The sequence below is a fragment of the Vulpes lagopus genome, chromosome 5 (assembly GCF_018345385.1).
Source record: "Vulpes lagopus strain Blue_001 chromosome 5, ASM1834538v1, whole genome shotgun sequence".
NCBI lineage: Eukaryota > Metazoa > Chordata > Mammalia > Carnivora > Canidae > Vulpes > Vulpes lagopus.
The window spans coordinates 118,441,023-118,464,745 of NC_054828.1; the positions used below are offsets into that span (position 1 = coordinate 118,441,023).

Sequence of the window (23,723 nt, forward strand, 5' to 3'; positions counted from 1 at the left end):
GATTCATGTACATATTGAGAAGCACTAATTTGAAGTCCTTTTTCCTACCAAAGTCCAACAGTATGCAGATAAATCAATAAGTCAGATTACCCATGTTTGTTACTGTCTACTCTAGATGTTCCATATACTTTTTAAAAAGTGATCAGAGAAAAAATACTGAACTAAAAATACTAAGTTGACCTGTTTATGGTATAGAAGTAACTAAAATTAATGTCATAAAATAAAATAAACTGTCCCCATTTTCGACATTTTTCAGCCACCCCTTATCATTGATTCTTTACCTGCTCCAACTAATTGGTTATTTTTGGTTATCCCCTTACCATTTCTTAAGCTTTTTAGAGCCTTATCTTCTGAAACAGGCTCTGTCTCGTAGCTTATATATAGTTGTACCCTTTTCAGGGCCCAAAATTACTAGGATTACCCATTTTTATTTGAAATTAGTAGTTGACAGCCTGCTATACAATGAACCCTTGAATTATCTTGAATTTTAATTCATTAGCCTCCAGACTCTTCTATCAGAATATAATCTTCAGATTTTTTTTTAAATAAAAAGTATCCACTGATTGTAATTCAGTATGTTTTGAGTGAGGCTCAGAAATCTGTATTTTTAAAAGAATACACAGGTCTGCTAAGTTGAGCTGCTATTACAAGTCCTCAGGGGGTAGAAGATAATGAAAAGACTAGTCAGATTTATTTATTTTGCGGTTTATGTTACACTTTTTTCTTCGCCCATGATTTTCTCCGTATTTTATAATTTTTAGCTTTTGATTAATAGTGGGAAGGATTCTTTTTTTTTTTTTTTAAGATTTTATTTATTCATAGAGACACAGAGAGAGAGAGAGAGGCAGAGGCAGAGACAGAGGGAGAAGCAGGCTCCATGCAGGGAGCCTGACGTGGGACTTGATCCAGGGTCTCCAGGACCACACCCTGGGCTGCAGGCAGCGCCAAACCGCTGCGCCACAGGGGCTGCCCAGTAGGAAGGATTCTAAAATGGCAGACTTCTCAAGGAAATTAATGAAAACTTATCAAATCATGTTCTTCTAGGATAATTGTAAGATGTTTGCCTTCACTCAGTTGTTAACGAATAAACTTGAAAACTCCTTCTGTAAATAGCATGTAAGGGGCAGCACACTGTTATGTTTTAAGCTGTAGCCAAGGGTCCTGGCTTATTAGCTACATATCACATTTGAGCCCTAATGACTTCATCTGTGAAATTATCGTACAAATCTCCATGTCCAGTAACATCTAAGTAGTGATTAAGGAGTGGTAAATGATAAGGGGAGGTGTCAGTGATGATTACTGAAGGACTATTATCCCTTTCACACACTTGGTACAGAAACACATCTGCTTGTAGACTACCATTAGCAATGAAATGAATATAGATAGCCTGTTTGTATGTTTTTAATTTTGGAATAATTTCAGACTTTGGGGAAGTTGTAACACTAATATAAATGCATTTCAGCATTCCCTTTACCCACATTTTCCAAATGTTATTTTTTCCTCATGAGCTTTATCATTCTTTTTCTCTCTTCTCTCCTCTGCATATTCCTTTCCTCTCACATCTAGTTTTTTTTTTTTCCTTGATATTCTGGAAAAGAAGCTGCAGACATTGTCCATAAATATATCAATATGTTTTCTGAAAATAAAGACATTCTTTTATGTAATCACAATTATCAAAGTCAGGATATTAACAATGATTTAGTACCACAATCAAATCACCCAACTTCACTGAAACTTTTCCAGAAGGGGTAGGGAGAGAGTGAGGACTGGGAGGGAGATTGATTAGGGGCCTCACACATGACACTCGTTTGTCATGGTTCTTTAATCTTGTACTATTTCTCAGTCTTTTATGACTTTAACATTTTAAAATATAGGCCAGTTTTGTAAAATGTCCCTCAATTCCAGAATAGGTTTTAGATGGCTTGCTTTCATTGTTTAGTAACCACATTTAAAAATGTGTAATATATTATGAATTGGGTTTTAAATACTTAATTTGTAAAGAAAGAAAGGCATCCTGCCCTGAGTGAAATTTTTTCCATTTTGTAAATGCAAATACTAATTAGACTTCCAGAACTGAAATTCTGAGGTTTTTAAAACTCAAGGCAGTTTAAGTTAGGGAGTTAAGTTGGTGTTAGGGAGCTGATAGAATATAATCAAAGAATAGACTTGGGAGACATTTCTGTTGAATATTAGAAGTACCAAACAAAATTGGCATAGTCATACTTGGGGATAAATATGTATTTTGAATTTGGTGTTAAAAATCTTCAGTTCATTAAGGGTAACAAGGTGTAGGATTGGGCCTTATGTTTGAGGTAATGATAAGTAATGGTGCAAAGATAACAAGAGAAGGAGAAGTAAACAATTAAACTAGGATTCTACTAGGAAATTTGTGTGTGAAGTAGGTTCAGAATAATGACTTGAAAATTAGACTGAAGAATTTAGAGGATGTACTTTAGCAGGATGCTTTACTGTAAAGTGACATCATCAAAGTAGCCTTTGAATGGAACATTATAACTGTTCTTTGTAAAAACACATAGGAATAATAAGCAGAGCACCCCTACCCTATGAAAAGATTAAAGAATTGTTAAAGGTTCTAATGGGCTAGTGAACAGTTTATGGCACTATATATATTCATGGAACTGTATAAATAGAAATAATAGATGCTAGAGGGTTAAGAGTATTGGGGAAATCAAGACAGTATTAAAACACTGAATTTTTTCAGTTTTTAGATTACACACTTTTAAGAAAGAGTTCAGAACTGGACCTTGGGCAGTTAATGTTACACAAGATTGTCATGAATATTAGTGTGTACTCATGGTCTGTCAGACATTGTTTTAGGTATCAGGTATCTAGTATATAGGTGAAGGTAATTTTATGGCACTTAACATTGGAAAGAAGACCGGAAAGTCATATATGAATTATGTGTAATCTGGATGGTGGGAAATTTAACAAAGAAATGCTAGGGCAGTGGGGACTAAAAGTAAAAGAGGAATGTTCTAACTCAATTCACTCTCCAGGATTATAACTGTCTTACTGCTCTTTGTCCCTATAACTCTTTTTGCCTTTATAAATGCCTCTGTATATCTTTGCAACTTCGCACTGACAGTGTGTCCTTGGCATCATCTCTGCCTTGTGGTTTGGATTGTATATATATATGTAGCATTACTTTACATAGAGATGGTATACAAAGGCAATAAAGCTGATGGTAGATTCTGTTTATCTGAGTTACTAAATCTGTGCTTTATGGTTTTCAACACATTTTTCTTTTTTAAAAGGACACTGTCAAGTACTTTTAAATGGTTATTTGTGATAACAATTTCCTGCTTGTATTTTTTGTTTCTATTGACTGCCCTTTAATTTTCTTGTTTGGAATGGAATAGAAGTTAAAGAGAGGCTTTTTATTTTGTCTCAAATGATCAAGATTAAAGTTCTAGGAAAAATAAATGTTTATTTCTGTTTCTTTATTAGTAAAATAATGTTGTATGGAGAGTATTCCTTTAAATTTTTAAAAGATTTTTAAAGAAGATGTAATTTCGATTTATTACTTAGTTTTGTGGGATTTTTTTTTAACTTCAGAAATTAATCAGTATGTTATAACTTCTTTAAGAAATGGTTTTTGGGGGCTCCTGTCTCAGTCCATAGAGCATGCAACTCTTGATCTCAGGGTTGTGAGTGCAAGCACCACCTTGTACATACAATCTACTTTAAAAAAAAAAAAGATTTTTCTTTGCATAGAGGTATATACGACTTTAATGCATTTTTTAAATATAGCCCAAAAAAGGACCAATTTAGCCCATGTTCCATTAACACTGCAAGTCAATTTCAGCCCAACTCTATTTCAGTGGCTTAAAATCTGAGTTAGCCAGCTATTTGTAACCTTGTTAATAAACTGGAAATTTTGTTGGTGGTTTCAGTATTCTGGTATTGATACTAGTATGTACGAAATTACTTGCTATAATTATGTTTTATACTAAGCTTCCAAGAACAAATAAAAGTTTTGTGTATGGCGTTAAATGTTAATAATTACGATTTCAAACTAAACTGCCAAGAACAAATACAGGTTTATTTTTCTCCTGTTTTCCAGTCTTCCCCCCCCCCCCCCCCGAATCCTATAGCTGCACACATTAAGTAAACGTGTGAGATTTCTCCTCCAATTTTAATTTCCTATTATAACATATAGGAGTTAGTGGTTAGTGAAATGAATATTTTTTGATTGAAATTTTAGTTTTAAATAACTCTTATTTGAGGAATGGCCTTGTCAAAAATACTTACTGACCACAGCTGCTTTGTTGTAGGAGGCCTGACAAATGGTAGTGGTCGATATATCTCTGCAGCACCTGGAGCAGAAGCAAAATACCGAAGTGCTTCAAGCACTTCCAGTCTGTTCAGCTCCAGCAGCCAGCTCTTTCCTCCTTCTCGGCTTCGGTATAATAGGTCTGATATTATGCCTTCTGGCCGAAGTAGATTATTGGAAGATTTCAGGAACAACCGTTTTCCAAACCTTCAACTTAGAGACCTGATTGGACACATAGTTGAGTTTTCTCAAGACCAGCATGGTTCTAGGTAGGTGATTATGGTTTATGATTACTCTGCACTGTTGCACTGTATTTTTGCTTTGAAAATTGCTGCCTTTTAAGAGGCTACATTTTTCTTCACTAGGATTAATCTTTATAAAAGTTAGAAGTTTTTAAAAAATACATACCTAATATGGATTAGTAATTTTGGATAAGTGATAAAAATGCAGGTTCTTAAATTATTTTTGGTTTCTGTAATGAAAATAGAGGAATGCCTTTTATTGAATAATATTTATTACATTGACTCACTTTTGATTAAAATAAAATAATGCTCTAATTTACATTTGTCGACTTAAGTGTCCCCAATGTATAGACTTTATTAAAACAAAGTTAAAGTTAAATGGTTTTGTGTTCCTTTATAAATTAGTATTTGATGTGATGCGGCTTAAGTTGAAACATTTCACTTTTGTTTTAGAAAAAATTGGCAATTTTATACATTAAACATAATATATGTACATGTGAGTTGGTGTTCTCAAGATAGAGCACAAAAAGGAAAAAGTTGAATTGTAACACATTTATTAAATTTGTATGGCTTTTTCTTTTTATAGTTTTATTGTATCTCCCTGTGGTTGAACATTCTTCTTTTTTTAAAATATTTTATTTTTTATGAGAGAGAGAGAGAGAGAGAGGCAGGCAGAGATACAGGCAGAGGGAAAAGCAGGACCTGGGCTGAAGGTGGTGCTAAACCGCTGAGCCACCCAGGCTGCCCTGAGCATTCCTTAAGAGTAGCAAAACAACCTTGTATCACTCACAATGGCTAAGAATTTATTTGTAAGGGTTTCTTTTATTTTCTAAACTTAGATAGTAATATTATAAGAAAGTATGTGAATAGGCAATAAAATCTAATTTTTCTTCCTTGATTTATAATGCAACCAGAAATAACTATTAAACCTCCCTATGTCCAGACATTTTGCCTAACTGGTAGTTATTTTAAATTAAGATGTTATAAAGGAAAAAAGTAATTTAAGGTGTTATAAAGAACAGCTTCCTAACTTTGGTCTTTTTTTTTCCTTTAAATTGGCGGTTCACAGTAGTAAATGTGTTAGTACTATTTTTGGAAATAATTTTATGTGTATATATGTGGGGATGTGTAATACTCAAGTCAGATTTTACAGAAGCTTGTTTTCAATGTGCTGTCATGGCATGTAAAATTTTTTCTACCTAGATTCATACAACAAAAACTAGAGAGAGCTACTCCAGCTGAGCGACAGATGGTATTTAATGAAATTCTACAAGCAGCATATCAATTAATGACAGATGTGTTTGGAAACTATGTTATACAGAAATTTTTTGAGGTAAGCACGTATACATGTTTGTATATCCATCTATATGCTTAATGCTTAGAAAAGTTCAGAAAGTTGGGTAAGAGTCCTTTTCATATAAAAAGTATACTAGCTTGGGAGAAAATATTTGCAAATTTACATAGCTGATTTTATATCCAGAATATATAAAGAACTCTTAAAACTCAACAACAGAAAGACAACTCAAATAATGAATAGGAGGTGTCCCTGGCTGGCTCAGTTGAAGTGTGCCATTCTTGATCTCAAAGTTGTGGGTCCGAGCCCCACATTGGGTGCAGAGATTACTTAAAAAGAATTTTTTAAAAGGAAAATGAACAGAGGACTTGAGTAGACATTTCTCCCTAGAAGATATACAAATAGCCAATAAGCACATGAAAAGTTCAACACTTATATATACCTAAAATAATTGAAAATAGGAACTCAAACACCAGTGTTTGTTTCAGCATTATTCATAGTAGCCAAAAGATAGAAACAGCCCAGATGTCCAATAGATGAATGGATAAAATCTGATACATGCATATGATAGAATATTATTCAGCTCTAAGAAGGAATGGATGAAGCTAAGTGAAATAAGCCAGTTGTAAAAGGACAAACATAGAGTTTCACTTACATGAAATACCTACACTAGGCAAATTGATAGGGACATAAAATAGATTGGGGCTTACTAGGTGCTGGGGGAAGTAGGGAGTTACTGCTTAATGCATACAGTATGTTTGAGGCAACAGAAGATTTAGAAACAGTTTGTAGTGATGATTGCACAACATTGTGAATATAATTAAAACCACTCATTCTCAGGGATCCCTGGGTGGCTCAGCGGTTTAGTGCCTGCCTTCAGCCCAGGATGTGATCCTGGAGTCCCAGGATCAAGTTCCATATCAGGCTGCCTGCATGGAGTCTGCTTCTCCTTCTGCCTATGTCTCTGCGCCTCTCTCTCTCTCTCATGAATAAATAAAAAAATAGTATTAATAAATGTTGGTTATTTAAGTATATATATTTAAGTGCTGATCCTCACACTTAAAATGGTGAAAATGACATTTTATACTATATATTTTATCACAAAAATAGTTTTAAAATATATGGGCCTACTTTAAATAAGAAGTTTAATATTAATCTGATTAATATTTGAAAATATAAAGCAGGGCAGCCCTGGTGGCACAGCGATTTAGCACCGCCTGCAGCCCGGGGCGTGATCCTGGAGACCCGGGATCGAGTCCCACATCAGGCTCCCTGCATGGGGCCTGCTTCTCCCTCTGCCTGTGTCTCTGCCTCCCTCTCTCTCGCTCTGTGTCTCTCATGAATAAATAAAAAATAAAATCTTTAAATTAAAAAATATATATATATAAAGCATTGGGAGTATGTTGTAGGTGAAGAAATTAATAATAGTATAGTCCTTTTGGATTTGTTAGATGTCATGTATTTTGTGATTTAGTTAATTCTCAGCTTATAACTAAGTATCTGTGTTTTAGTTTGACTTAAGATTCCTGCAGTTACCTCAGAATATAGTTGAGAATTATCTGAATGTATGGCTCAGAAGTTAAAAATGAGGAGAATGTTGTTTGTTTAAAATGAAGAGTAAAGATGTTTACTTTAAAAGAATAACAGATGGTTAATGTATTATAACAAGGAGACTTTAGATAGTGAAACGTAACGCGTGCGCGCGTACACACACACACACACACACACACAAAGCAATACAGTTCTTTCATGCAGCTCTGTATCTATCTTAATTAGCTTTTACCTAAATCCTCCTTCCTGTGTGATTACCAAATGTGATATTTTAAAAGTAGAATGAATAGACTGTAAACAGTGGGCTATTCAGGTTTAAAAAGATAATATTGTGATTATTTTTATTAATACTAATTTCTTTTTTATCAGTTTGGGAGTTTGGATCAAAAATTAGCCCTTGCTACTCGTATTCGTGGTCATGTTCTGCCTTTAGCCTTGCAGATGTATGGCTGCCGTGTTATTCAGAAAGCATTAGAGTCTATTTCGTCTGACCAGCAGGTAATTGTAAGTTAAGACAAAATTTTTGTATTTTATTCAGTTTTTAAATTATTACTTTATTATCTTATATCTTGGACTGAAACGTTAAATATTTCTAAAATTAAAAATACTTTAAGAAATCTGTCCCAAACGGTACATTATTATACAGTAGATCTTTGATCTGTCCTCTTCATTTCTTCAACATTTTTTCATCTTTAAATGAAGATAGCTAAGTACCTGTTATGTTATATGCAGTGCTAGATGATGGGTATTTTTGCTACACTTGCTTATTTGATTTTCTGTAGTATCAGGAATACCTTTTAATTTTTCCAAAGTGTATCTGGATTGTACTTAAACATTTCTATCATAAGAATAAAAATAGGCACACCTGGGTGGGCTCAGCGGTTTAGCACCTGCTTTGGCCCAGGGCGTGATCCCGGAGTCCTGGGATCGAGTCCCACATCGGGCTCTCTGTATGGAGCCTGCTTCTCCCTCTGCCTGTGTCTCTGCCTCTCTCTCTCTCTGTGTCTCTCATGAATGAATAAATAAAATCTTTAAAAAAAATAAAAATAAATTTTCTTTGAGTAGAGTGCCCTTTAAGTGTTCCTTTAACTCAGTTCACATAAAAATGTGGAATGCTTCATGAACTTGTGTGTCCTCTGTGTGCAGGGGCCATGCTAATCTTCTTTGTACCATTCCAATTTTAGTATACTGCCGAAGCAAGCACAAGAATAAAAATATTAAAACGTTGCATTCCTATATGCCAGTTAAAAAAGAATATATATACATTTATATATATTTATATATCTTAAAAGTTTCACTCAATAGGAAAAGCAACCTAAGAATTCTCCTAATAAGATTCAGTTTTTTAAGATAAAGAGGAAAGAGAACATATATAAATTAAAGGAATTAAAAAAAAAAGGGAATATATCATATTCTTGAATGGGAAAGTCTATTTAAATTGTTTTAAGTTAAAAAAGGGATTAATGCAATTCCAATCATATGCTCATGTGAATTTTCTTATAACTGATTAGAATAATTTTTAAAATTATTTGAAATAGACAAGAATATTAAGATGAGGATAAATGCTGATCTGCTAGGTTTTTAAAATATGAAGCATCACTAGTGTGGTTCTTGTAGGAGATTAAGCAGACTTTCGAAATTACATTCATAACCCCAAATAGATACTATTTTATATCTAACTAGCTTATGTATTACAATGAAACTTAGTATTAAGAAAATAATTAGCTCTTGAAAGGCATTGGTAATTAGTAAATTGTAAAGATTAGCTTTGACTTTCTACCCACATACATTATTATATAATAAAGTAAATTCTAGAATTAAAAACTAATAACATATATGGATATGTGTATATATATGTTTATGTATTAATCACAGCATTAAAACTTTGTGAGAAAATAGCATTACTTCTCTGGAGGAAATCCTGAATTTTAGAATAGTTGAAGATACATCACAATGTAGAAAAGGTCGACAAATTTTGATTATCGTAGATGCTTAAAGAACTGCTCTACCGTAAGTCTCAAGCCAGTCAGTATAGATACTTTAACATATTTTTAAAGAATGAGATCTTGCCATTTTAAGAACATGGATGGGCCTAGAGTGGTTTATACTAAGTGAAGTAAGTCAGGAGAAGGACAAATATCTTTGATTTCACTTACATATGGAATCTGATAAGTAGAACAAACAACAAAATTTTAAATGCAGAGAACAAATTTTCGTTGCCAGAGGACCGATGGGTGGCAGGTTGGGGAGGTAATAGGTGGAAGGGATTAAGAGGTATAAACTTTCAGTTATAAAATTTAAGAAGTCACAAAAATGTAAAGTACAGCATTAGGGAAGATAGTAATGTTATAATAACATTTTGTGATGACTTTACATATCTTGGTGAACAGTGTGTAGTGTAATTCTTGGATTGCTATGTTGCACACCTGAAATTAATATAACATTGTATGTCTGTCAGTTATACTTCAATAATAAATAAATAATAAAGATATCCTAAATATCTTTAAAATTTGAAAATATAAATCACTGGGAATAAGCCTTACATGAACCTGTTAATGAATAATGGTATTCTTTGGATTTTTTAGAATATTTTTTCTTGTTACTTAGTTTATAGCTAAACATCTGTCTTATATCTTGGCTTAACAGTATTCTTCTACTTATGTCAATATGTGGTTCAGAGTTTTTTGGGGTGAGAGATACTTTAAATGTGACACCTTTATACTATGTGTACTCCCATTTCTTCACAAAACTATTTCCTGTTGTACTAATAAGGCACACAGATTATCGTATGGCAAACTATATTACCTGAGGATTAGATGTTTCTTTAATAAATGCTTAAAATATTTTTTTGAAAAATGAAGATCACTAGCTAAAAGAAAATGCAGTTAATAAACCTTAGTGTAATAAATAAGCTTAACCTTATTAGTAAGCAAAGAAACAAATGAAACAGGTTATTTTTGCTAGTTAAATAAACAAAAATCTAAAATTTCCCAAGAATTCATCCCTGAAGGGACACCTGGGTGGCTCAGTTGGTTAAGTGTCTGACTCTTGAATTCACTCAGGTCATGATCTCAGGGTTGTAAGAACAAGCCCCACATCGCTCCCTCTCCTTCTACCCCACCTCCTACTTGAACACGTTCTAAATAAATAATCTTTTTTTTTTTTTAAGTAACAAATCTTTCAAGAAATTTTTGAAAGTTTATTTTGAGGGAAGGGGTGTGCTAAGTAGAGAAAAAGTGTAGAATTCTGACTTAATTGTATATATTGTTAGCTGAGAAAGATGAGTAGAAGGTATAAACAGTGAAGAGAGTTGTTTATGGCAAATTTAGCATCACTAGGTTATTTTCAGCAAGTGTCCTTTACATTATAGTTCTGCAAAATGTTTTTATAATTCTATTAGTAGCTTCTGTCGGCAGGGCGGAGGGTAAGCTTTAAACTTTGATATTTAAAAAACTGTAAACAAATTTTTTAGTGTAGTTTTACTCTATTTTTAATCCTGTATGATGAGGTAATTTTTAAAATCTCATCTTCTCTTTGCAGAGTGAAATGGTAAAAGAGCTAGATGGTCATGTACTCAAATGTGTGAAAGATCAAAATGGAAACCACGTTGTTCAAAAATGTATTGAATGTGTTCAGCCACAGTCACTACAGTTCATCATTGATGCATTCAAAGGACAAGTAAGGACTGATTTTTGGCTTTTAATTAGTTAGCAGGGCATTTTTCTAGATTTTGAGTGTTAACATTTTTCATAAGTCACAAGATTAGAATACCCAGTACTGTCATACAAAAATAGGAGACAGTGAATGTGCAGTGATTTCTGCCTCTTTCATAGAATGCATCAATAGCTTCATTTGTTTTGAAGCTGAAAAATTAGAAATATCAGTTTAATTATATTACTTTAGGACCACAACTCTTATAAACCCAATAGTGTTTCCCAGATTTTCGAGGAGAAAGAGAGGAAGACTTAAGACCATATAACAAAACAAAATAAATATCGATTAGTAACTAATACATAGTGATTAATTAACAGCTGCTTATTACATTGTGCACTGCCCTCACCCTGCAGTGTGTTTGTTTTCATTATTACATGCCTTCCATCTTGGCTTGGTACCTTTTGATCACAATATCTCTTAGCTCCTGGGGCACTTGGGTGGCTCTGTAGGTTAAGTGTCCAATTCTTAGTTTTCAGCTTAGGTCATGATCTCACAGTTGTGGGATGGAGCCCTGCTTGGGGCTGTGCTCAGTGTGAAGTCTGCTTCAGATTCTCTCTCCCTCTCGCTTTCCTTCTCCTTCACTCTTTCTCTTTCTTGAATAAATAATAAAATCTTTAAAAAAAACCTGTCAACTCCCAAACTGAGCACCCCACTTTTCAATCTTTACTAGCAGGGTGGTAGTTAATGCTAAAGATGACTCCACACCTTTCTATATTAAATTAATTCAGCATGTCTTCAAAAAACCTGACTGCCTCATAGAACTTTCCAAAAATATCGGATAATGGAAATGTATTTCTTCCAATTTTTTAAGGTGTTTGTACTTTCAACTCATCCTTATGGCTGCAGAGTGATCCAGCGCATCCTAGAACATTGCACTGCAGAACAGACCTTACCTATCTTAGAAGAACTCCACCAACACACAGAGCAGTTGGTACAGGTATAAACTCCCTAATAGTTTTGATGTTTATGTATTTTTGAAAATGGTTCATAATATTGGGAAATATAATTTATTGTTAAATTTAGGGAAATATAATTTATTCCTCAATTAACACACTGTAGAAACACAGAGATAAGAAGCCTGGTATATTCTCCTGACTATATAATGTTGAACTTTAAAAAAGGTAATTAAGATCTTTTTAAAGAATAATCATTATTCTTAAGGAATGACTTAAGGAAAGTAATTTTAAAATATCTGTACTTAGGATCAGTATGGCAATTACGTTATTCAGCATGTACTGGAACATGGTCGACCTGAAGACAAAAGCAAAATTGTTTCTGAAATCAGAGGAAAAGTCTTAGCCCTGAGTCAACACAAATTTGCCAGGTATTGCATTACTTTCTAATTCCAGGGGTCAGTTCTTTTAACTCTTAGGCTTTTATTAGTAAACAAAGAAATGCATGCAGACTATAGCATTAGAACATAGTCTTTCTTTTAGTAGAGGGAAAAAGCACATACAGAATGTTGCTTTTATTCTTACATGACAAATTGGTTTGCCCGTATATATTCCATTTTTGAAGTCTGTATTCAGGAAATGATTTGTCTCCCAAGTCTATAAATGCAAATTTAATTAGTGCATGTTAATGAAAATCTCAAACCTTACTAATGACTTTGTTTTCTTGTTTTTGAATTACAATTTTAATTATTAAACTTGTGGGTATCCAGTATGGGTTCCTCTATGATACTAATTTTTGTTTAAAAAGTAAAGGGTAAGAGAATACTGTTTTGTCTCTTCTGTCTTCAATATGTTGAGCAAATTCCTTCAAAACCAAGGATATTTTGCTATAAAGGAAAAAGTAACAAAATATGGGGTGCCCAAGTGGTGCAGTTGGTTAACCATCTGACTCTTGGTTTTATTTCTATTTTATTTATTTTATTTTATTTTATTTTATTTTATTTTATTTTATTTTATATTTTATTATTTTATTTTTTGACTCTTGGTTTTAGATGAGGCTGTTATTTATTTCATGGTTGAGATGGAGCCTCGTTTTCAGCCTGAGGTCCGATTGGATTTCTCTCTCGCTCACTGTCTAATAAGTTTTTTAAAGAAAAAAAGTAACAAAATAACTTTTGGGGGGCACCTGATGGGTACAGTCTGTTAAATGTCTGCCTTTGGCTCAGGTCATGATCTTGGGGTCCTGGGATTGAGCCCCACATTGGGCTCCCTGCTTTGTAGGGAGTCCCCTCTCCCTCTGCCCCCCCCCCCGAATAAATAAACTTTTTTTTAAAATAACTTTTTGTGTATATACTTAATTTTTAGCAATGTAGTAGAAAAGTGTGTTACTCATGCCTCCCGTGCTGAGAGAGCTTTACTGATTGATGAAGTTTGCTGCCAGAATGATGGTCCTCACAGTGCCTTATACACCATGATGAAGGACCAGTATGCCAATTACGTGGTTCAGAAGATGATTGATATGGCTGAACCTGCTCAGAGAAAGATAATCATGCATAAGGTAATACAGTTCATAGCGCTTAAAATAGATGATTCAATTTGTGTGACTTTCAGGCTACAGTTTTAGCTTTTTAGGTTTTAATTTCCTCTTCTATTATAACTGGAGAAAAAAAATCTAAAATCAGTGGGTAACCTTTGACAAATGTAGATATGGTGTACCCTCTCATTAAGTTCCTAAAGTAATTTCAGAATCACATTCATTTCTCATCTACTTGCCTACCTTTTAGTATTGCTCATTCCCATCTTATTTAGATATATTTGGTTTGCCATAATACATGGGTTGAACATCAATTTTAAAATGTAATTAGGTTTTCTCACTAACCTCATACATTTCCCTAAAAAGAATTTTTTTGATTTGATTAGGGTTTTTAAAAACAGCTAAGCTGTTTTCTCTGTACCTTCTCCCAAAGAATCTAATGATTCTTTAAAAATGCATTAATTTCCATAGGAAAACTGTTAAAAAAGAACACTGGAAGAAAAACTAAATACCTAATGTTTTTCTAAGTTTATTCATTTAAGAAACAGGGGACAAATAAATAACTTCTTTGGACCTCTTATTATATAGAGAGAAATATAACGTCACAAATTCTTCTACCTTTCTTAAAGTGTAATATTTCTGCTTAAAAATATATACTTAAAAAAGATTGTCAGTTTTATTTTTAACAAATACATTATTTAACCAATATCATATTTATGACATTTGGATTGTTTCTGGTTTTTTAAGTGTCATAAGCAATGCTACATACGAATGTCTGCATAATTAACTGTTTTTGTAGGATAAATTCCTAGATGTGGAACTGCTGGTGTGAAGTAAACATTTTACATGTGGATAGATACTGCCAGGTTGCTCTAAAAAAAATCTGCACACGTTTGCACGTCTGTCTACCAATATATAAGAAGAGTCCTTTTTTGCCAGTCTGGGGCACCTGGGTAGCCCAGTCAGTTAAGCATCTGCCCTCAGCTCAGGTCATGATCCCAGGGTTCTGGGATCGAGAAAACACATCAGGCTCCTTGCTCAGCGGAGAGTCTGCTTCTCCCTCTCCCTCCCCTGACTCATGCTTGCATACATTCTCTCTCTCTCTCTCTCTCTCTCTCTCTCTTTTGTAAAATCTTTAAAAATCTGTCAATCTGAGTGCAAAGAGTAATGATAGGATTCTTTTCATTTGCATTTTAAAAACTATTAGATTTTGAACAACTTGTATGTATTAGTCATCACATATCTGATTGCTCATTCATATCTTTTGCTCCATTTTCTGTTGAATTTTTGTCCAACAGATTCAAGCTAGAAAATTCTGCCTTCATCAACTTTTTAAGAACTTAATAGTTCACGTAATTTCCTGCTGTGTTTGGAGCCCCTCTACTATTTGCATTTATAATAGTTTAGTAGAAGTAGTGGTTTGTTTATTCATTGAACAATTTTGGGAGTAGACGTTTGGAGAGATTGAGTAGAATGAATTACTTTTGCAAACAACTTTCTTTAAAGGATTTGAATATTAAAATCAATTATTCTTCTGAATCACCCAGATTTAGGAGTGCTTTTTTAAGAAACCAGAAATCAAAATAACTCAGATTTACTAAGCAGATTATTTCTTTTTCAGATTCGTCCTCATATCACTACTTTGCGCAAATACACATATGGGAAGCATATACTGGCCAAGTTGGAAAAATATTATTTGAAAAATAGCCCAGATCTGGGGCCTATTGGAGGACCACCAAATGGAATGCTGTAAAGGGAAAAGAGAAAGAAGATAATGTAACCATGTGAAAAGAATGTTTCTTTTGTGAATTATCAAAACACAACTCAACTATGAATCTTCAAATTTTTTTTTAAAAGCAGAACTATTTATTGACTTTATTCATCCATTTGTAAATTTTTTAAGGTTCTTGTGTATATTTGGGGGGTGGGGGTGGTGAATTATAAATTATATTCAGCCCTGAATGGAGACCTATCAGATTGGATTGCTGGCAAAGCACAGAATGCCTGTATATGATGTAACTATCAAAAAAAGCTGTCACATATTTTGTAAATTTTTACCTTGTAAAGTCACAAAAAAAATAGTTTTTAAAGGAAAAAGTACAGTATTCTTTTAATAAACTGGCTTGCAGTCTGGTAGGTCTACGGACCCCATAGCACAACAGGTTTATAGAGATGTATATAGAAATATAGTCCTTATTTTTTTTTTGTCCTTTGTGTGAAGCCTTTTTATAACTGATTAACAATCAACTGCATAAATATTATTAATATTTTAAAAAGAAAGTTAAGTTGTATTTTGGTAATTCACAAACCATCATGCAAATAAAAACTCGGCAAATAAGACAAGAATTAAATGATTTGAGATGAAAAGAACTTATATTATTTACAGTGGATGTGGTTTTAATACAAATACTGCCCTAAAACGTCTCTGGCAATGTACAGAAGTATTGTATATACTTACATATGTAATTGTTGTAAGAGGTAGAAAAAACAAAAATCATGGTGACACTTCCATTCAATTAAATGCACTCATTGAAAAGTTAAGTCCCATTTTAACTTTTCAGTTTGGTTTGCAATCTGAGAAAGAGTGGAAATTTGTATATTGTTTTGCTTATAGAATTACAAGGACATGTTGAGGAAGTGTTGAGCTTTATTTTGCTTTTTCATAGTAGATTTTGAAAGAGTAGGAACCAGTTAGAGGTGAAAGGGGCCACTGAAAAGTGAATTTGATAGCTCAACATTTAAGCATGACTACATATTCAGATAGCTTTTTTTGCTTCCTATAAATATATGCATTGTGTGTGTAGTAATAGATGTAAGTTTACACTTTGAAAGCAAATCTTGTTTCAATGTTTATTATAAAAGCCTTGCTAATTTAGTAGTGATGCTTTCCTTGGTTGTACAGGTGTACATTTGTAAACCTTCATGCTGTAAATGGAATTTGTTTTATCTCCTTGGGAAACATTTGCATTTTAGTGTACATTTATGTCCCTGCCCTCTTTGACCTGGCATATAGTGTTGTATAATGTAAATTTATTTCTCCAAATCGAGAGTGATTTTTTAAAAATTTTTTATCTTTATATGGTTTCAGAAGTATGAACCGGCTTTCTTTTTATTATTGTGGGAAACATTTTCTTTTATAACATAGTTGTTGACTCTGTTAATATGGACATACTAGGATTTGGATCACTTTCAAGAAGTCAGGGTATTGTGCATAATAGAAAGTATTGGACTGAGAAATTTGGTTACCATGGAGGCCAATGCTTTTTCCATCTTATTAAATGTGATGTGACTTTTTTCTTTGTACAGAAGAGTACTGTATTTTTGAATAGCCTATTCCCAAGTAAGAGCAAATCTGTATGATAACATTTTTTCCTCTGGACATAAGACATAACAGTAACATGATGTACATTTACAAGCGGCCTTATGTACATTTCCCAACAATCTTTTTAAGGCAAAATTGTGACCATATGTGTATAATTAAAATCGTTTTTAATCCTTTGCCTATGAAAATATTTTGGAAAAAAACTTGCTTTGTATATTCAGTTTCTGAAAGATAAAGAAAGTGCTTTGTATTTTGTTGAAGTCAGTATTTTGTATAAAACCATTTATGTTGACCCACTTCTGTTTAGTGCTGAAAACTAATGAACCATGCTCTCTCCTTCAATTGAACATGTAAGGGATTTTTTTTATTAGAAGTCTGCAGAAGAAAAGCATTCTTCTGAGCACAATATGGAATATAAAGGTTTTATCACTTAGCTATTCATATCATGAGCCTAAAAATAATGGCATAAAGTTTGGGGTGCCAGGCATACTTTTCCGTGTTTGACGTTGAGTTATTCTAGATTTCTCACCCAACATTCCATGTTGAGTCCATTAGATCCAACCACTTGTCACTGTCCCCTCTCATAGTCTTAATGGCTCATCAGCATGTCCCAGTCCCATTGGCAGTGCTTCCCTCCTCCCCACCCCACCACCACCATACAAAGCTGCTCTCTTCCACCCCATCCTCCTTTGTTTTGCCTGAGTGTCCTGGCCCCCATGTCGAACTTCTGTTCCCATTATCAGCTCATGGTCGTGAGCTGATCATGATCCAAGTTGTTCTTGTTGGAGGTTGATAAGTGACTTTCCTGGATTTGCACAGTTGAATTCCTGGTTTTCCTTTTTCCTACCCTCTGTTGACACAGGCAGTTATCTCTGCAAATTTAGAAAGTCCTAGGGGATAGCTGGGAAATGGAACCTTTTTCAGGTTTTGATTTTCCCATGTATCCTAATGTAGACAACCCAATCTTCCCAGTACTTTGGGGCCTATTCTAGGAGAATATTATGTAGAAATTTTATCGTCTGCCATTTTGGTGCCCACCTGATTCCACCATTGTTTAATAAGTTGGCATGGAGTTTTGCTAAAATCTGAGCATCACATTTCAGAATAAAGAAACTTTAATTGGGCAGAACCACTTAGACTTTACTCTTGGGTGTCTCCTTTTGATATGGATTGTTCCTGGACCAGTTTGTCTAAGTCCTGGCTCTTCTTGGTTCATATGAAATAATGTTATCTTCACTTTGTATATTATGTATAAATTAGAAAATGAAAAATGTGTGAATAACATTGTATGAAATAAACCTGGTCTTGTGTTTTTCTCTAGATATAAAATACCCTTCTGTACCTCGACTATAATTCACATTGCCCATTCAAGTTTACTCTGACATAAGGAAAAGCAAATATTTTTATCACATGGATTCTAATCTGGGGCTACTGATTACTCTGATGGTATTCCTATCTTCTGAGTGGTATTTAGGATTTCTGTCTAATTACATAGAGTGATTACACAGTTCATAGAATGAAACTTTTAGCTGTTTCCTTGATAAAATGATACTTCTACAAGGTTGTTTTGAGGATTGAATTAAATCACTTACCTTTACCTATAGGTGTTTGTTTCCTTTCCACATGGACTTTCAGAGACAGTGTTGTCTAAAGAATACAGTTTGGGCTCAAGCGTGGATTTGAAGTTTATATCCGGATTCACAAACCTTGTGAACTTGGGTGTGTTAACTTATCTAAGCCTCAATGTCGCCACCTGTATTATGGATGAGTAGTATTTAGGTCACTGATTTTAAGGATCGAGAATATCTTTTTAAAAATACATAGAACCCAGTTCTTAACTGATGCTAATATTGTTTTCCATTTTCCTCTCCATTGTATAGCTGTTCTTTTTGTTTTAAGCCATACAGATAATTTGATAGAATCCAAAGCAGAGATCTATGTAAAACTGTAAGAAATATTTTTATCAGACACATTGTTTATGCCAGTTTTAATTTTATCTTGTTTTGGTTCAGAGCTGAAAGCAACCCTTGGAATCGTTGACTCTCACATCGTAATGGTGAAATTAAAAGACCCTGAGAGGGCAGCCCCGGTGGCGCAGCGGTTTAGCACCGCCTGCAGCCCGGGGTATGATCCTGGAGACCCAGGATCAAGTCCCACATCGGGCTCCCTGCATGGAGCCTGCTTCTCCCTCTGCCTGTGTCTCTGCCTCTCCCTTCGCTCTCTCTGAATGAATAAATAAATAAATCTTTTAAAAATAAAAAATATAAATAAAAGACCCTGAGAGAAATACTACATCCTCCCACCCTAGCTTACCAACCTAAGAAAAGCAAATTTCCTAAAGTGGCCTGGATAGTAGTCATTCTATTTGCCCTAATGACAGTGATTTCTCAGGAAGGTTGGGGTCAGGGCCTGGGGCAGGGGAAGGAAGGGGGTAGAGGAACCCTGGAGGAGCAGTGTTCACTGTCTACCTTACCTAGCTAGCTTTAAAGGACTGAATCAATCTACCTGATGGGATCTCAATGCTCCAGGCAGTAAATTTGTCTGAACACAGGTGAGAAGCATGGAGTGCCGTGGTACTGGTGCTCGCTTCTAGGAGGCTGCGCTGGGGAGGCTGTGTGATCCTGGGCCTCAGTGTTGCCCATCTGTGAAGTTGGAATACTATGCTAACTGCATCTGAGGAGTGCTTGATGCTAAGAACCTAAGAAAACTGCAGGAGAGATACAGGAAGCTCAACATTTGGTGGAATTTTTATTGAACCTCATTACCTCTGTATCTTATAGACAGTTTCTGATTATGTTTCAGTCACGGAACTTTTTTTTCCCCAAAAAATATTTACCAGGAACTTAAACCCAATGAAATAGTCCTGTATTCTTCCTGGTAATTGAAAGAAATTGGCTAGGTTGAGATTGATTCAAGTTTTCTTGGACATCAGAGTGTAATGGTTCAATCAGGACTCGGATTAGCCCAGATTCCAAACCTTTAGCTTTACGTTGTTGGGCAAATGGTTTCATCTCTTAATCCTTCATTTCTTCATGTGTGGATAAGGGAAATGAGACCTACCTCCTAAAATTGCAAGGATTAAGTGAGATCTGTGACTCCTTAACACTAAAATAATGAAATGTGGGGAGGTTGAATTTGCCTACATGCAGCCTCAGGACATTTGGGTTGGAGCTCATTTATGTTTCTGCATATGGGCTCTTGATTCAAGTTGCAGATAAGTCAGCAAGTCAGCAGGAAAACTGTTGAAAGATAGGATTAAAGAATTTAACTGCATTTTAGTTCTTAGAACATTTAATCTTTTTCTTGGTACTAATTTAACAAGTAGCTTTGCCCCGATGGCTGCCAGGATGTTGACAGTAGGGAGTTGTCCTATATCCTGGAGCTGTAGAGTGACAAGTGCAGTGCTGTAGAGGATCTGCGTGCAAGACCGGCCAAGCTGTGAAAGTAGCAAGGACCTGGAGGGAAGGTGAAGTTGAGGCAGGTTTCAGAGACGGGTTCCATCACGACGGCCAAGCCCCCCTTACCTCAGTCGATCACCCTAGACCTTTCATGGGAAGAAGCCCTGAAAAGTTGGGTCTCCACACCTGGCAGGCCCATCTTACACAAGGGCCAGGGGGAAGCCTGTGGATCACTCTGGAGGAGAGGAGGGATGTTTGGGAGCCTTTTCCCGCCCCCACTTTGAAAGTCAGTTCTGACATCACCCAGAGCACATTCAATTGAATAGAATGCCATAGGTTTCACTAGAAGAGAATTAGAAAAGGAGGCCAAAAATATATCTTAGAAATACATCTAACTACTAGAAATCTTAGTAATGTTTAAAATAACAGTTCTTAATAACTCCTAGGTTAAAAAATAGTCTAATCTGGAATAAACCATTTGGGTCAACTTCAAAATGAGAAGCAGTGCTATATATCCAACGTGGGGGACTTGGGCCAAGGGCTATTAAGAAAAAACTATTTAGCCAAGAAAATCTGAAGATAATTTAAGAAGCTAGTGAGGGGTGCCTGGGTGGCACAGTCAGTTGAGCGTCTGACTCTTGGTTTTGGTTTGGGTCATGATCTCAAGGTCACACAATCAAGCCACATGTGGAGCTCCATACTCAGCGCAGAGTCTGCTTCGGATTCTCTCCTCCCATTGCCCCTTCCCCCTCTAAAAGTAAAAAGCTAGTAAAAAAAAAAAAAATGTAGACGGGATTAATAAACTCCACAAAAAAGGAATCTACTGGGTTAAAAATAAAAAGACATGCTTTTGGCAAACTGGAATTTTAAAAATAGGAGTAAGACATGGGATACATAAAATGAGCTTCTTAAAAAATTCTAGAACAGGGATCCCTGAGTGGTGCAGCGGTTTAGCGCCTGCCTTTGGCCCGGGGCATGATCCTGAAGACCCGGGATCAAATCCCACGTCAGGCTCCTGGTGCATGGAGCCTGCTTCTCCCTCTGCCTATGTCTCTGCCCCTCTCTCTCTCTCTCTGTGTGACTATCATAAATAAATAATTTTTAAAAATTCGAGAACATTAAAAAGTCTACATATAGGGACGCCTGGACAGTTCAGTCAGGTAGGTGTCAGATTCTTGATTTTGGCTCAGGTCATGATCTCAGGGTAGGGAGATCAAGCCCTGTGTTGGGCTCTGTGCTTAGCGGGGAGTCTGCTTGAGGTTCTCAACTCCTTCTGCCCCTCCCATCTCTCTCTTTCTCTCAAGTAAATATTTTTTTTAAGTCTACTTATAAGCTAAAAATCAAATTTTCTAGGGAAGTAAACTCCAGAATCAAGGAATAATACAAAATATAAATAGACTAATAACTATAAAACAAAGGAAGAAGATAGTCAAAGGAATGAAGTCGAAGCAAGGTCTCACATTGCCTGATGTCAGAACTTACTACAAACCTACAGTAATCAAAACCATTTGGATGTTAACTATACATTGTGATCATTTTGCAATAGATACAAATACTGAATCATGCATGTTATACACCTGGAGCTAATATGTCAATTATACCTCAATTTTTTATTAAAAATGTGTGGTACAGCATCAAAACAGACATAGACCACAGGATGAATAGAGAGTCCAGAAACGAACCCTTCCATTAAGGGTCAAATGATGTTCAACATGAGTGTCAAGACCATTCAATAGGGAAAGGAGATGGTGTTGGGAAAATAGGCTATCCTCCTGCAAAAGAATGAAGTTGGACTCTTACTCTACACCAAATACAAAAATTAGCTCAAAATGGATTAAATACCTAAAAAGAAAGTCCTACAACTATAAAGCTCCTAGAAGAAAACATGACAAAAGCTTCATAGCTTTAGATTTGGCAAAGATTTTTGCATATGACACCAAAAACACAACAAAGCAAAACTAGATAAATGAGACTACATTCAACTTAAAGACATTTGTGCATTTCAAAGGGAATAATCAGAGTGAAAAGGCAATCCACAGTATGGGAGGAAATCTTTGCAAATCATGTATCAGATAAGGGGTTATTATCCAGAACATATAAAGAACTACAAGAAGAAAAAAACCCAACCTGATTTTAAAAGGGCAAAGGAGGGACACCTGGGTGGCTCAGCAGATGAGTGTCTGCCTTTGGCTCGCGTGATCCCAGCCAGGCTCCTAGGATCAAGTCCCGCATCGGGCTCCCTCTGAGAAGCCTGCTTCTCCCTCTGCTTATGCCTCTGCCTCTCTCTCTGTGTCTCTCGTGAATAAATAAATAAAATCTATAAAATAAAAAAAAAAGGGCAAAGGAAGTGAATTTCTCCAAAGATGATATATGCAAATGACCAACAAGCTTTCGAAAAGATGTTCAACATCACTAATCTTTAGGTAAATGCAAATCAAAACCACAGTGGGATATCACTCATCATGGCTATGAGGAAACAGAAAAAAGCAAGGGTTAGGAAATGCAGAAACGGGAACCCTTGTGCACTATTGGGAATGTCAAAGGTGCAGCTGCTATTGAAAACCATTCTGGGGTTACTCAAAAAATTAAAAGTAGAATTACCATCTGATCCAGCAATCCCACTTCTGGGTATATATATTCAAAAGAATTAAAAGTAGGATTTCAGGGGATCCCTGGGTGGCTCAGCGGTTTCGCGCCTGCCTTTGGCCCAGGGCGCAATCCTGGAGTCCCGGGATCGAGTCCTGCGTCTGGCTCCCAGCATAGAGCCTGCTTGTGTCTCTGCCTCTCTCTCTCTCTCTCTCTCTCTCTCTCTCTCTCATAAATAAATAAATATTAAAAAAAAAAAAAAAAGAAAGAAAGTAGGATTTCAGGGACGCCTGGGTGGCTCAGTGGTTGGGAGGGTGCCTTCAGCTCAGGTCGTGATCCCAGGATCTGGGATGGAGTTCAGCATCGGGCTCCTGTGAGGAGCCTGCTTCTCCCTCTGCCTGTGTCTCTGCCTCCCTCTCTCACCCTGTGTCTCTCATGAATAAATAAATAAATTTTTTTAAAAAAGTAGGATTTCAAAGAGACATTTGCCTTCCCATGTTCATAGCAGCATTGTCCACAATAGCCAAAGTGTAGAAACAATCCAAATGTCCATCAGTGGATGGATGAATTTTTTTTTAAGATTTTATTTATTTTTTCATGTGAGATACACAGAGAGAGAGAGAGAGAGAGAGACAGAGAGAGAGAGAGGCAGAGACACAGGCAGAGGGAGAAGCAGGCTCCATGCAGGGAGCCCGACATGGGACTCGATCCCAGGTCTCCAGGATCACACCCTGGGCCGAAGGCAGCACTAAACCGCTGAACCACCAGGGCTGCCCTGGATGGATGAATTAAACAAAATGTGGTCTATACATAAAATGGAATATCGTTCAGCTCTTAAAAGGAAGTTTTGACATATGCTGCAATGTGAATAAACCTGACATTATGATATGTGAAA

General features: G+C 35.5%; 1 protein-coding gene and 1 pseudogene across 8 annotated transcripts in view; one reads left to right on the forward strand and one right to left on the reverse strand.

Annotated features, from left to right (window-relative positions):
- Positions 1–18,441, forward strand: part of PUM2 (pumilio RNA binding family member 2) — a 95,564-nt gene extending 77,123 nt beyond the window's left edge. For 6 of the 8 annotated variants that reach the window (XM_041754219.1, XM_041754223.1, XM_041754221.1 and 3 more), the window contains 8 exons: positions 4,296–4,563; positions 5,740–5,869; positions 7,751–7,885; positions 10,922–11,059; positions 11,907–12,032; positions 12,298–12,419; positions 13,354–13,546; positions 15,144–18,441. In XM_041754219.1, the coding sequence (XP_041610153.1) occupies positions 4,296–4,563; positions 5,740–5,869; positions 7,751–7,885; positions 10,922–11,059; positions 11,907–12,032; positions 12,298–12,419; positions 13,354–13,546; positions 15,144–15,275 (1,244 nt within the window). In that variant the 3' untranslated portion in view covers positions 15,276–18,441. The remainder of the gene's footprint in view (positions 1–4,295; positions 4,564–5,739; positions 5,870–7,750; positions 7,886–10,921; positions 11,060–11,906; positions 12,033–12,297; positions 12,420–13,353; positions 13,547–15,143) is intronic. The other 2 variants (XM_041754220.1, XM_041754225.1) reach the window with 1 other exon arrangement.
- LOC121492236 lies at positions 8,483–8,580 on the reverse strand (annotated as a pseudogene).
- Positions 18,442–23,723: the final 5,282 nt, after the last annotated feature.